This window comes from Nicotiana tabacum, chromosome 21, assembly GCF_000715075.1.
Source record: "Nicotiana tabacum cultivar K326 chromosome 21, ASM71507v2, whole genome shotgun sequence".
Taxonomy (NCBI): domain Eukaryota; kingdom Viridiplantae; phylum Streptophyta; class Magnoliopsida; order Solanales; family Solanaceae; genus Nicotiana; species Nicotiana tabacum.
In genome coordinates this window covers 21,066,988-21,081,518 of record NC_134100.1, presented here as the reverse complement: position 1 = coordinate 21,081,518, position 14,531 = coordinate 21,066,988, and the positions used below count along the sequence as shown (strand labels likewise).

Sequence of the window (14,531 nt, the reverse complement as noted above, 5' to 3'; positions counted from 1 at the left end):
ATCGAGGTAATGCTAAAAGAGATTTTTAAAGCCTCGAAACGCAGAATTCATTTTAAAAATAAGTGATGACCTCTTGGGTCATCACAGTCATATCCTTAAGCTCCTCACAAAGAACTAAACAACTAGGTATGAACCATAAAGGTAAAATCAGAAGGTCCTCCGTTGGAAGCCACAGGATGAGTGCTGAACACCTTAGAAATCTTCTCAATCAACCTTGTATCATTTCTCAGTGGATGGTTGAACGATATCATTGTACTTCCTAGAATAGTAAGTAGTTGTTGGAGCAACTGCTTGAGTAACTTTAGGAAAAATGGGAATCATGCTTAGAGAGAGCCAAGCTGACTACAAAATTTTAATAACTAACAAATCATATTTAACTACAAGAAATATGACTACAAAATTTTATAGTGCTAGTTAGTACCAAATCACATACTATTTTCACAAAAGGTGAAAGTTGTTACATATTTTGTTCATCAGCCTAATATTAGTATCTTTTCATTCGCCGACCAACATAGAATTAGATACATACAATAGCCACAAGAATGCTAAAAAAACAGAAGCAATATGCATCCCAACAGCCTTGGATTCTACAACAGTTCACCAAATCAGAAGAACATCCTCACTGTAAAATCACATAATCAATCCCTATGCAACTAATAATATATCTCAAATATTTCATGTCTAAACTAACTTTGTGTCTAACAGAAAAATCTCACCACCACAAACACAATGCATCAACGCCTGAAAACATCCAATTTTCATTTGAAGTATAGGAAGGAGAATATTCTATTTCAGTTCTATGGAATGTGGAACAGAAATTTACTTATAAAAGAATTTCCCAAGTAAAGCAGGCAGCAAGAGCGGCTAATTACACTCTCGAATATAAAAAAGAACAAGTATCCTAATAGAGATTCTGAAACAAAAATAGGCGATACCATAATTTTTGGTAAGACTGTTTAATTCAAAACTCATTAGTTGGTATCAAAAGATAAATTTTATCAAAAAAGGTATAGTAGATGTGTACAAATCAGGAACAGTTACGTGTCCAATGAACTTTGGAATTTTGAATTTTTTCAATATAATCCTTGGCGAGGATGTAAATTTTGAAACAGGTAGATGTATGAAGAAAATAAACATTGAAGGTAATTGACGCTGCGCAATCTCCTGCACTTCTACAAAATGGTCCTACTTTGTCCTAATTGAACAGCCAGATTTAAGTGTCAATGTTCTTATAATAAAAGATAAAGCATAACATGAAATGGGATCAAATTGTGTTTTGTGGAAGAGATATGGTTCAAAGCTTTCAGATGTGCTCATAATTCTAGTACGACCAACAACTCTAAAAATAGGTTGCAACGCAGTAACACCAAGCCTAGCAGCTGGGGACAGAACGACCAATAACTCCAAAAATGGGCTGCAACGCAGTAACACGACACCTAGAAGCTGGGTACACAAAGACACAGTTGTCAAAAGAATATACTTTGCATACTAATAAGTAAAACTAACACGAAAGGCATGAACTGCCATTCTAAGTATTGATGGAGGATTCCATCTACAAGCACAAAGTTCATTTGGGGGGCTGATCTTTCTCATAACCATTTACCTATTGCACACAATTTTCCTTCTTGTTGGTCATCTTTGTTGTACCAATTTCGGGATAAGGCACACAGTACATAAGATCTTTAAAATTCTATTGATTTGGATCACTGAATGATGAAAAGTTAGTTCAAGTCTATTCTTTCGACCATGCAGATACGCAAACAGATAAAGGCATCTAGCAGAACAAGTAATATCATATTTTCCACAATGGAAGATATGTTTACCTCCATCAAAATACCTGTATTAATAATAGCTTAATAACTCTATATATATATCTGCTGAGGTACAGGAATCTGTCCTTGCTGATGAAACAGTAAAAAATTCTTCAACATTCCATGGGTTTGTTGTTCTATCACCAAACCAGATATTATATCACATGCTAAAGAATCAGCGACTAATTTTGCAACAAGAACTACACTAGAAGATATCCGTCTGCATCATCCGTATCTATAAGTTATACAAATACATGTACAGGTTTGCCTTTGGATGAGGGCTCTACATTCATTAATTTATCAATACCTCTTATAAACCCAAGCTTCAACATCAAGGACTTAATCCTTGAAAGATTTGGAAGCCAATAATGTCCTCCAAACCATACGGAACCCCATGAAGAGGACCTATAAAGAATAGAATCAAATAAATATTTTCCTTTGAGCAAATTCAGAGAAAGATAATTGTATATGAAGTTTTCTAATTAAGATTAAAAAAAACGACAGGATTCATTTCTTAGAATAGAGTAAAAAGTACTGGAATAATGGAGGATGTTGAGAATAGGTAAAATGCTAATAGTAGCAAGGGTATACAAGAAAGGAAGAGGGCCAAGGGGAAGAGAGGAAGGATGAATATCAGCCAAATATTTACCTTTTGAAAGCAGTTGATTAGCTTCTTTTGCTTGTTGATATGCTAATTATTCAGTAATTTTGATAATGGATTCAAGGACAGAACCATATCTCTGAAGCTCCAGAATTGCACATCATTTTGAGAATTAAATTATTCAATAACAAACAAAGCAGATTACATGAAGGAAAGCATTCACCATACCTTTTTAATCTATCCAAAAATATTTCTGTTAGCACGTTAATGTAATTAATTTTTCCTTTAAAAGTTGCCCAAGTTCAACAATTTGATATAACATATTTCTGTACTCAATTAATAAAATTTAAAATGACATACATTGGTACAACATAGTTACTTAGTTAATACTTATAGGTTTGATTTCATTAGTCTTATCTTTTTGGATAACATAAGCAAAACAACTGTACAGATTTTTACTGCTGGTGTAAAGGAATTACAACATTTCAAAAGAGAGCAATTAGAGCATGTAATACCAACAAAAAGGGCTCCGGCGAGACAACAGAGACTACTGTTATTAATTAATGGGAATGGAGACAACTGATCAGGTGAGTAAAATTTTGTACCAGTAACTCTCTTGGTTTTGGATATTAGGAGTGGAAGTTACAGATTCCATGTATTTTTAGTACCTTCGCTTGCTCATTAATTTCAAACTTTGATCTATATCACTCAATGGTGTTTTGCCTGAGCATAAGCAATACCACATATCAGTTCCATATTGCTGGAAGCTCCTATGCTGCACTTCATTGTAGACTTTGAAAATCACTTTTACATGTCCCTATACAGATAAGTCACCTAAATTCTAAAGGAATATATATAGCTTTGCGGGGCAGGACTAAGCCATGTATATACAAATGACCACATATGCTCATATGACACCAATAACCAAGACTTTTAAGTTAGAAATGCATAATGAAGTTTACTGAGATTAGTAATATCCAGAGAAAGTAACTAAATACTAAGAGTATGAAAAATAAGAAATGTGATTGGCTCAAACGTCTCGAAGATATCCGGGCAGCATGTGTCTACAAGAGCAATTTGTAAAGCTGATGATAATCTTTAAGGATGAAACATAAAGCAGCTTTAGGGTCCATATTTCAAAAAGACTACGGATTTGTGAATTGAATATTTTTGGTTTTTTCATTTGATAGCCAATTAGCTTAACTTCTCAGTCCCATCAACACCTTTGAACAATTTACCAACACATATAAGGCAGATCTTTTCGAGGTGTGATCATATTGCAACTTTTCTTGTTTCTTTTTTTTTTTGTTCAGATATTCTTAATAAACACTACGAAAGTAGGACGCAAAGCCAATTAATAAAAAGGGAATAGAATAATAGAGAAAGCCTTACCAGAAGTATTGATATTGATAGAAGATGAAATCAAAGAGAGAAATCGAGAGTTAACGGAGAAAATACAGAGGTCAAGAACAATTTTGATATTGATGGAGAATTAAAGGAGTGAATAGTTAGCAATTGTTATGCGTTGTTAGTTCACTGCCGGTGTAGTCGCCATATTCTAGTGTACGTGTAGGTCAGCAAAATTCCGCCATAAGATTTCAGATCACAGTAGACATATCCTGTTCTTCAAACACTTATGATTGGGAAAGTATACTCAAGCGTAACTGGACCACGAGTTCCCTCGAGGCTTATGAATCAACTATAATCTCAACTCTATCTCACAACTTCCAATACAATTGTATATTCTGAAAGTATACATAGATGATACTAAGAGAGATTTGATAGTTTGAGGCATGATCCAAAGAGTAACTGAGGCCATTCAAGAACTCTAACTTCACTCATCTCTACTCTATGACCTTAGAATGAATCGATATATATGTTATATGAGATATGTTAGAGTATAATAACAAGAAAGGTTAAAAAAAAGAAACCTGCCCTTTTCAGCATCTGCTTTGGATTGCTCTCCTTTCTCAAACCTCTGACAAATCTTCCAAACTGATGTCCTAGAATATACCACCTTTTGTCATTTGTGAATGATCTTTCTAGAAAAAGGAAAAAGAATTATAATTGAGCATGTGTAGGAGGAACAGACCTCCTCAGTACTAAAAATATCTTCTAAAAGACCGAAAAATGATTTGATATTTTACCATTCTTAGATGATATTCTAACCCTTTTGGCTGCTTAAGTAGCACTGAGAAACATATTGGTCAGAATAAGAAGACATATAACATGATAACTTCCACATTCATTGCTAAAGCCTTAAATAGTACACAGAGTGAATGTAAGTTCACTAAACAGTGGCAAGTAGAATAACTGAAGGCAGATAAATTGAAGGATATTAAATCACCTGTCTTTTTCTAGACAAATACCTCTTAAAGTATCCATGAGTTGAAGTCGAATTCTATTGGCTAGGCTCTCCCATAATTGATGGCTTCTCATCATTAATCCCTTTTATTAGTAGTTGGTGATTTGTGTGCCTTCCATATGTATCCTTGACGTAGAACGAGCTGAAATACCAACGATAATGTAAATTAAAATCCACAATCAATCAGTCAAGACACTGTAAATCGAACCAATCAAATTGAATGGACAATCAATATCTAATTCGAAAGTATCCAGCACCAAAATTTCACAGGTTGTGCAACCGTTTCGTAGAAGAGCCAAGATTATGTGCAAAACTATTAATATAAGAAGCAAGAAGTTCACCACACAACAAAGAATTATCAACATGATTTGCATCAACTTTTTGTGATTCTCCAGCCAAACATGTGTGGTACCCCATTTCACACTTAACTTTAGTATCAGAAGACTGCCCTGGTACTTTGGCAACTTCCACTTCCTAAACAACAAAATGAAAATCAATGTATGGAAAATATAGCAAAATGCACACAGGTAGATATAATTACTTGGAAGTATGTTCATGTGTCTAATACTTGCAATTTTGTAATCGAAATAAAGTAGCCAGAAGAGTTTAACTGTAATTTAATCAAAATATATAACATAGTAGCTTGATACGTTCTGCCCGCTTTATTTCAGGTATATGACATGTCTTTATCTTGTAAAATTTTGGAATAAAAATGCAATTCCTAATTAATAAGCACAAAAAAGAAAGTAGAAGTTAGTCACAGTAAAACTAAAATTGGTAAGAATTTTGATACATATACATATAGTCAGCGATGTTGCTTTTAAGAGACAGTAAACCCTCCTCCTTTGTTTAGAATTGGGTCCGGTTGGGTTACAGTATAAATGGAGTTCCTTCTGGTTCTTCACATAAGAATCGGTTGTAATAGTTAAGCGAGAATCAATCTTATAGAAAAAGAAATGTTAAAGCAACCATCAAGTTTTTCAAGTATGTCACCAAGAAAGTATCTAAATGATATGAATACATCAGCTATAATACTTTTTTTTATTTTCCGTTAGTGAGCTTTAAATTTTTTTCATCATACAGTAATTATATTCTAAATTATTGGCATGAAAGAACCTAATAGTATTGATGCAAGAAAATGCATCTGGATACAACATTGAGCTATTTATTGTGCGTTTAAAAGAACGATAAAAGTCTAGCAAGGATTTGCAAGAACAGAAGTTAACCTTTTGTTATTACATAGTAAAGGTGCAAAAAATATGTTTCAACAAGGCGTTAAATGAATAATAAGCATACAGGTAATGGTAAAAAGACCTCTGCAACAACATCAGAGTAATTCCTGGGATGATGTCAAACCTCAAGCCAACTTGCCATGAATTATATGAGCACATTACAAGAACAAAACTTGGGGCCATCCAGTGGAACAATTTATGAAAAAGCTTTTTGAATGATTTCATTATACAATATATTGTAAGTTGAATGATCATCATCGCTATCTGTTGTGGCTGGTCGAATTAACAATTTTTTACAATTGGAACTTTTTGCTCTTGATAGCGCTATGTAGAGCTGACCGTGGGAAAAAATAGGTTCGCATAAATAAACTCCCACGAAGTCCAATATTTGACCTTGAGCTTTATTTATTGTCATAGCAAAACATAATCTCACAGGAAATTGTGTTCTTTTGAAAGAAATAAGCAATTTTTCATCCGCTGATGATAATAATGGTATTCTAAGAATAAATACATGGGTATTCTTAAAGTCCCCAGTGGAAATTTTAGCACTTATAACATGTTTTCGAAGATCACAACATATAAGTCGTGTACCATTGCATAAACCTTCACATGGATTTAAATTTCGTAATAACATAACAGGACAATTCTTTTTCAATTTATGGGGAGGTAAACAAGCAGGATGTAAAATATGCAAAAAATCTTCATATTGACTTTGATCGTTTGCTTCAATAGTCTTATCAAATGTAACATATGTTTTAGGATCACCGGAAAATTGAGCTATGAGCAAATCATTTATTTCATTAACAAAGTCATTTTTGGTTGTCAGAATTACACGCAAAGTTATAGACGATGCATCCGAAAAACATGTATGTAGATCTGGACAAGTAACTCTAAACAACCGATCTAACGATTGATTTTCAAAAATGAAAGGGATAACAAAACAATTAGGGATTTCAATTTTGTTATGGCTATTTGTTTTTTCTTGTCCATTTTCAATTCTCATCAAATATTCACAAAAGGTAGGATCTGTCTTTGCATGCATATATTCTGATAATCATAGTTTTTCTAGTTGATTCCAAATTTCAGAATATAATAAGCTTTCTTGAATAAATCTTCTTTTTTCCCACTCCTAACAACCGGGAGAGTTTTTCTAAAATTACCATTGAAAACGACCACTTTTCTTCCAAATAGAGCATTTGTATCCATTAGATCCTTCAAGAGAATATCAAAAGTTTCTATCACTTTCTTTTTTGCCATAGATACTTCATCCCAGACAATCAGTTTTGCATCACGTATTAAAGCTGCAAGTGCGCTTTGCTTACTAATGTTGCAAGAATATTGTTCATCGATATCAATAGGAAATTTAAAGCGGTAGTGAGCAGTTCGTCCTCCTGGGAGGATCGAAGCTGCAACACCTGAACTTGTTGTTGCTAAAGCGACAAAACCTTTTGATCGTACAACAACTAATAAAGCATGATATAGAAAAGTTTTTCCAATTCCTCCAGGTCCGTCAACGAAAAATGCTCCTGATTTGTTAGAAAATATCCTATCAAGAATGGTGTCATACACTTTTCTTTGTTCAGTATTTAATTTTCTCTATAGAAGCAAATCTTCTTCTCTAACAATGATATTTCTTTCAAACTGACAGTCATTGGTTCTCCAATAGCAGCTGAAGGTTTAATTTTCTCAGAAATAAGATTATATTCATTAATATCACGTCCCATCAAATGCAAAATATCATTAATATAATTTAAATCCATAAAACGAATATCTTTAGCATTCATGTTAGGTAGAATCTTAAAATCTTCGGACATTGAATCTTCAAATTGTTTCCAAAGTTCTGCTGGATTAGCGGGATTACAATACACCAATAATGTTGCAAATAAACGCCTTAAACTATATGAAATTTAATAATTTATAGCTTCAGACATACATTCAACTAAGTTGTTATCACAGTATAACAATCCTCTTTTTTCTGCAGCCTCTCTAAATGTATTATAACATTTGCCGTCAACTTTACATAAGTCCTTATATGATTTTGGTCCTTTAACGTTCATCAACAATAATCTAAGATAATATCTTTCTCTTTCTGTTGGATGACATGTTACAACATTTCCAATTACATTACGTTGTTTTCGACGTGTTCATATTTTTTCCTTAAATGGCCATACAAAGTACTTAGGAAATTCTTTATATAATAATAACAGTTGCATAGCATCTTTATTTGCTCTGTTCATAACAAAGAATTCAGTTAACATTATTTTTCGAATCATTGGATTGCTCAGTATTCTATCAACATTCTTAATACTTTTAAAAGAGACAAATTGTTGTCCTTCCAAATGTAACTGACGGTGAAAAACACTTGGAGTCATTTCACTATTGGAAAACGAAATAATCGCCATGCAGCTTCTGGAGGCGAAACTCATCTAGCAGATTGATATTCTTTTATTTCATCTATGTCTGTATCTGTATTACTACCATGTATATGAAATGTAATTTTATCGTGTCCTTTGCAAATATGTTTGTAAATATGTTTCACTACCTTGATAGCAGAACAAAATTCAACATTCATATGACAATTATACTTGCATATCAAAAATGGATTATATGGAACTACCCAAGAATTATCGAGAAACTCACCTCTTACTTCTACAGCTTCTCCGGTTCTTCTCCTTCTATATATTGGATATGAATTCTTCTCTTTTGATATTTGTTCAGCAAAATCTTTTGGATACTTGAATTTGCAGTTATTATTTTTCATGCAAATATTTGTAGGATTTACCTTTCCACAAGGACAATGCATCATATGTTTAATAACAAGTGAATATAGATCGCGATCTTTTTTAAAATCAGGCATTTCCGCACAGATAAATTTATCATAAGATTCAGGAGTCAGTAATTTGTGTTCATCAGCAAGTATAATAAGGAAATGAGCATGTGGAAGACCGAGTTTTTGAAATTCTATAGTATACATGAATCCAGCAACTCTTTCAAAGATTTGTCTTTTAATTCTTCTACCTTTGCTCTGAAAACTCTACTAACTAAATCAGGTCTGTTCTGTACCTCATCAGCTAGTGACAAATGTTCTTTTATTTCTGGCCAAGAAGGATTACAAGTCATTGTTATAAAGAAATCAAATTTTCCAAAATATTGTACCAATGCGATAACATCCATGTATCGTAGGCACATGTCCCTTGGTCCCCCTATAAATGTAATAGGGAGGAACATTTTCTTTCCAATTTTAGAGGCTTCCCTTTTACCAAATCTTAAAATATCAAAGAGTCCTTGCAAGACTTCAATTCTAAATAAATCTGGATTAAATGAGAACAAGTCTAATCTTTGTGTTTCAAGTTTTATATATATATATATATCTACTATAAACTGTTGGAATATTCTTCCACAATGTATCACTTCATTTGTTTCATTATCTCTTATTTGAAATTTGTAACTGTAATACTCTCGACAAGACACTGTATCTCTTTTTCTTTTTCTTTTTTGTAGTGATTCGTCTTCCATATCAAGAAATCCATCAACTGAACACATGTTTGATATACTGGGCAACTGTTCATGTTCACAGTAAGCTCTATGTTTCGTCACATTATTTGTTTGAATATTTTTTTTGATTCCACAATGCCATCCATTTTCACCGAAGGGAAATAATAACGGATATTGCAATGGATCATAACATCCATAATAATAATGTACTAATCGAGCTCTATTACTGTGGGTATAAATTCGAATATGTGGTGCAGAAATGTCTGTAGGATTTTCTTCAAGCCATAATGCTGCAATCTCTGATGAGCTGGGTAAGTTATATGTCCGTTGATCTATGGTTGAGTGACATTTAAGAGAAATATAGAAATCAGATAATTGGGGAACATTTAAGAGAGATTTTAGGAAAATAGTGTATGGATTTACTTTCATTATGTCCACCAACTTTTTGACTATTGATTCATTAATTCTTGTCGAACAAGCCATCCTATTAGCTAGTTCATTATCATGATCATAGAAGTACAACTGTGAATTCCTGGGTATTTCATTGGAAGGAATTAAATCATCTATAAAATGATACATTTGCCCCTGGACTCTAAATGTGTAGATACCGCAATTTCTTCTTGCTATCTCTTTATCATACTTTACACTAAGTGAAGTAAATGCAAACATGTTGTTGTACGTTCTAATATAAGTTCGAAAGTTTTCAGATTCTTCAGTATTTCCAAAGTATAAATCTGATAATTCAGGTGGCATTTTATGAGATGTCAACCTTATTGCACCATTGTTACAGCAAAATCCTGGAGGTTCATATTCAAACCTCTTTGCACGACAGTATTGGCAGTGTGGAACGTTTTTTAGAGTAACATAGTCACTTTGTTGCTCTTTAGCAGCCAGGCACACCTTTCTGGCCCGGCTATGAACTGAATATATAAGAAGTATCATTAAAAAAATGAAACACGAAGGCATACATATGGTGGGCATTATTATAATATAAAGTTTATGCAAACCTTTGATTGGAATAGCGTTCAAGTAAACAGGAGGCAGTTTAGATGTACCCGACGTGGACCCTTATATACAAATAGTCACAGTTTACAGTAATGTACAAACAATATGTTATTCTCAAAGAAAGTATAATCTAAAGGCAGGTTTACCTGTTTCACGAATGATAGGGGGATCCAATATAGACTTTTCTTTTTCTAGATTATCCATCACTGTAGTCGTGCAAGTTTGAAGACTGGCAACTAGTAAATAGAATAGCCAAGACGTTTAAAAGCATACAGTGAAGCCGCAGTAGATGCAAAATAAAGTGTAAAACATCATATGATATTTTTGTATTTTAGTTTATAGGCACATATAAGATAAGTAAGATATCATACTCAATCTCCAAGAAAAATTAAGAAGCATCTTTGTCCTAATAATATATAGTGTATAAACATGAATAGAACAATATAACCTTTTTAACGAAGAGAAGAATATGGTTACCTGTTTCACAAATGATAGGGGTATCCAATACACTCTTTCCTTTCTCTAAATTATCACACAATGTAGTCAGGCAAGCTTGATGGTTGGTACCTGGTAACACAACAGCGAAAGCATTTAAAAGCGTACAATGAAGCTTCAACATGTGTTAAATAGAGTGCAATAGAGCACGTACTATTTGAGTATTTTAGCTTGTAGGCACATAAGAAAAATAAGGTATTATACTAAGTTTCCAAGCAAAATACATAAGAACCATTATATTAATAACATATGGTTTCTAAATATGAGTACAACAATCTAACATTTTTCCGCAAGGGAAGGAGGTTCTCGTATGGTAAGAGCAGTTTGATTTAGAAATCCTGTTTTGTCCCAAGATGATGTTGCCTGCTCTGGGACAGCAACAATCAGACTTTCAAGAAGGCTGTGCTTTGCAAAATTTTGTCTTCTCATACGTCGCGATAGCAACATCGCTTCCCTTCTACGAGCAGATATTTGGCTCTGCGTATCACGCCGTTTGAGGTGCATTGTAGCCTTCCTTTTTTCTGCGTATGAGTACTTGTTTGGTTATTTGGAATCCATCAGTTTATGGCAGTTCAATTTTCCTTTTTACCTATAAATATTTCCAGTAGAAGTTTTCATGAGATGTTTAAAAAAGACATAAATTATATTTTTAATATCACGAAACACAATATCTATTAAATATTCTATCTAGGAGACCAAAAAAATGGCATACTAATCACTGAGGGCTCATGTCTCAGAGACATGTCATACATCACTGGCAAATAAATTGGCTTTATATTAATTTGTATATCCTTAAAAATTCTCATTAATGATTTTGGTTATGAAATCATCCTAGTAAATCCAGCAAAGCATAACGTTCATTTCAGTATCTTCTTATCTTATTATTATACCTAATACCAGGCTGAATCCTTGTGAAGTATAGTCATCATAAGTATATGTGTACTTTGCAATTGCACAAACAGGGTAAAAAATATTGTTCTTTAAAATTTTGTAGCTATTTGGAGCAAATAGAACAATCTGCTTAGCAGTGAATATATTTTTTATCTAATCAATTGCGTATAATGTTTGTGCAACCATTGTTCAGTGTGATCATCATACACATTGTATGATGTAAGTTACAATATCATTGAAGACAAACTATGGTAAATTAAATTCGACTTCGATGTATGAAAGTTCCAGAAACATTTGGACAAGAGAAATCAGTGTTTCTGGACAGGTTCTTCACCACTCAACCTTATTTCACTAAGGTAATTCCATTAATCAAAATTAGCTTATTGATCTATCTTTTTGTTTTGGATGTATAGTGCAAAGGTTTAGCTTCTTTTTTTTCGACTTTTGGAAAAAAGAGGCACAAATTAAACCAAAAATACATTAGTGCCCCTAAATATTAACCAGACATCTCCGCGTTAAAGAACTCACATAAGATAGATTTTGGATCAACACCTAAACATAAATTCCCAACGTTCTTGAAATATGATAATTTTTGCAGCAACATTTCATATGAAAATTTGAAACAAGATCAAACCTTTAAAGCAAGAACTGAGTGAAACTAAACAAACTACTATTGAAAAGAGACAATGATAATCATCTATGAACGACAAAAAAGTGTTTGCCATAATAAAGTTGCAACGTTTATCAGCTTTAAAAAAACTTGCAAAAAGTGAAGATTATACTTTAGCCTTTGACAGACCCAGGTTGACATAGGAGAGAGCGGATAATTGCTACAAAGTCTTCTTACACTATATTTTCAATTGTTTCGATCACATAAAACCACGGTAACTCTTTAATGTTGAAGCTACTATGCACCAACCAAAAAAAATATTGATGCCAGAAATTAGTCAGAAGAAGAACATGAATAATACCAAGAGGCACTTTAGGCTAGCTAATAGCGATTTTGAACAATTCGTTCAGCTCTTTCTCTTTGACTATAGAATTATGATTAATGTTGTGCCCTTTCATATTGAGCCCAGTAAACAGATCTGCGTCTATAATTTTTTCTTTAATTCAGGAAAGAATCCAACTTGAGACTTTGCGTTTATGTAAGCAGGCATGGGTTAATCCTTTTGCTGCTAATTCTTCATTCTAGCAGTCAACTCTCTTTCTTCTAATTATGCTTTCATTTGCTATTTCTGTTTATCTTCTTAGTTGATTTAAAGCGTTGGACATATATGTTGAAAAATTCTGAGTGCATAAAATAAGTATATGCATATAACCTATAGGAAAGCGAGAATAATGTTTCATCAAAAATTACTATTTTCCTTTCTATGTCCTATATCAAGAATTCAAGATACTACCATACCCAAATAGCTATTTAGTAGCTTATACTGCCAAAACAACATCTTCTTCTACTCGTTCTAAACATCCTCTTCTACGTAAGTGAAATAACAAGACTTTGAGAATATCTATCGACTTTTACAGATTCAGCAACTAATCAATGTGAACAAAAAAATAAACTCTATTGAAATTTCTCTCCTTTTTGAGAAAAAGATACAAGGCATGGATGGTTTAGTTCAATTTGTACTGTCTAATTGAAAGCAAAAGCAGTTGTTAGCATTTTATCGTAGGTTTCCCCAACTATTTCACACTCGAGAAATTAAATCGAAATCAATAGTAGAAGTCTAAAAAAATGTCTAATTCATTCAAGAATTGCTTCAAACACCTAAAGAACAAAATCGACGGACAGATTAAACTCTCTGAGCAATAAAGCCCCTAGCATGCCATAAAGATTAAATAGAGAAACAATGCCGAAGAAGAAGAGGAGGAAAACTCACAAGAAACAATGATTCAAACGGAAAAATTCACAAAAGTGCAAAGATAAGATCAGCAAAGCTTTTCTGATAATGGTGATATTGAATTTGAAATAAACTGGCTGTTAGCCTTTTAAATATAAATAACCTGCATCTGCCAAGTATCTCAAAGAGTTGCCTGCCTGGTATCGATAAGAACAAGAAGAGTGAGAAGAGAGAAGCAAAAGAAGAGCCTATAGAGTGCGGTGATTGCCAGGTTTTGATCGATATAATCCAAGTGAAACATTAAAAATTAGATGAAAAGACAAAATTATCCTTGAAGTGTGAAGCAGGCATGTCGTCCATGTATGTGCTAAGTCCCTCTTATTAGATAGGAGAAATATAGTGCACAGATGTTACAAGGGAAGAAAGCAAGCAAGCAACAACAAACCCAGTTTAATCCCATACATGAGGTCTGGAGAGGGTAGTATGTACGCAACCTAATTACCCCAATCCTATAAAGGCAGAGAGGATATTTCCGAAAGACTCTCGGCTAAAGAAACTATAAGAATAAAGCAACAAGCAATAACAATAGTAATATAATAAGTAATGGAAGCGAGTAACATAACAAAGTAATAAAGAACTAAGAATAAAAGAATATAAGAATAGTACTAGTGCTACTGGTAAACTCACAACTACCTGTGAACCCACCATCTTAATTCTCGACCTCCACACATTTCTATCACTAGTCATGTCCTCGGTTAGGTGCAGGAATGACATTACAAGGGAAGCAAGCAAACA

General features: G+C 33.2%; 1 protein-coding gene across 13 annotated transcripts; it reads right to left on the bottom strand.

The window, feature by feature from the left end:
- Window positions 1–983: 983 nt before the first annotated feature.
- On the bottom strand, window positions 984–14,045 carry LOC142175529 (uncharacterized). Of its 13 annotated transcripts, none has more exons than XM_075242486.1 (8): window positions 13,900–14,045; window positions 11,286–11,593; window positions 10,987–11,076; window positions 10,656–10,745; window positions 4,760–4,919; window positions 4,560–4,603; window positions 4,344–4,454; window positions 1,606–2,216 (listed from the first exon to the last, which is right to left on the bottom strand). In XM_075242486.1, the coding sequence occupies exons 2-5, from the start codon at window positions 11,506–11,508 to the stop codon at window positions 4,867–4,869; spliced, it is 456 nt and encodes a 151-aa protein (XP_075098587.1). In that variant the 5' UTR covers window positions 11,509–11,593; window positions 13,900–14,045; the 3' UTR covers window positions 1,606–2,216; window positions 4,344–4,454; window positions 4,560–4,603; window positions 4,760–4,866. The 13 variants fall into 13 exon arrangements, with proteins under 13 accessions (XP_075098579.1, XP_075098580.1, XP_075098578.1 ...); XM_075242485.1 differs by having other exon boundaries at window positions 1,608–2,216; window positions 4,782–4,919; XM_075242484.1 differs by having other exon boundaries at window positions 4,560–4,919.
- Window positions 14,046–14,531: the final 486 nt, after the last annotated feature.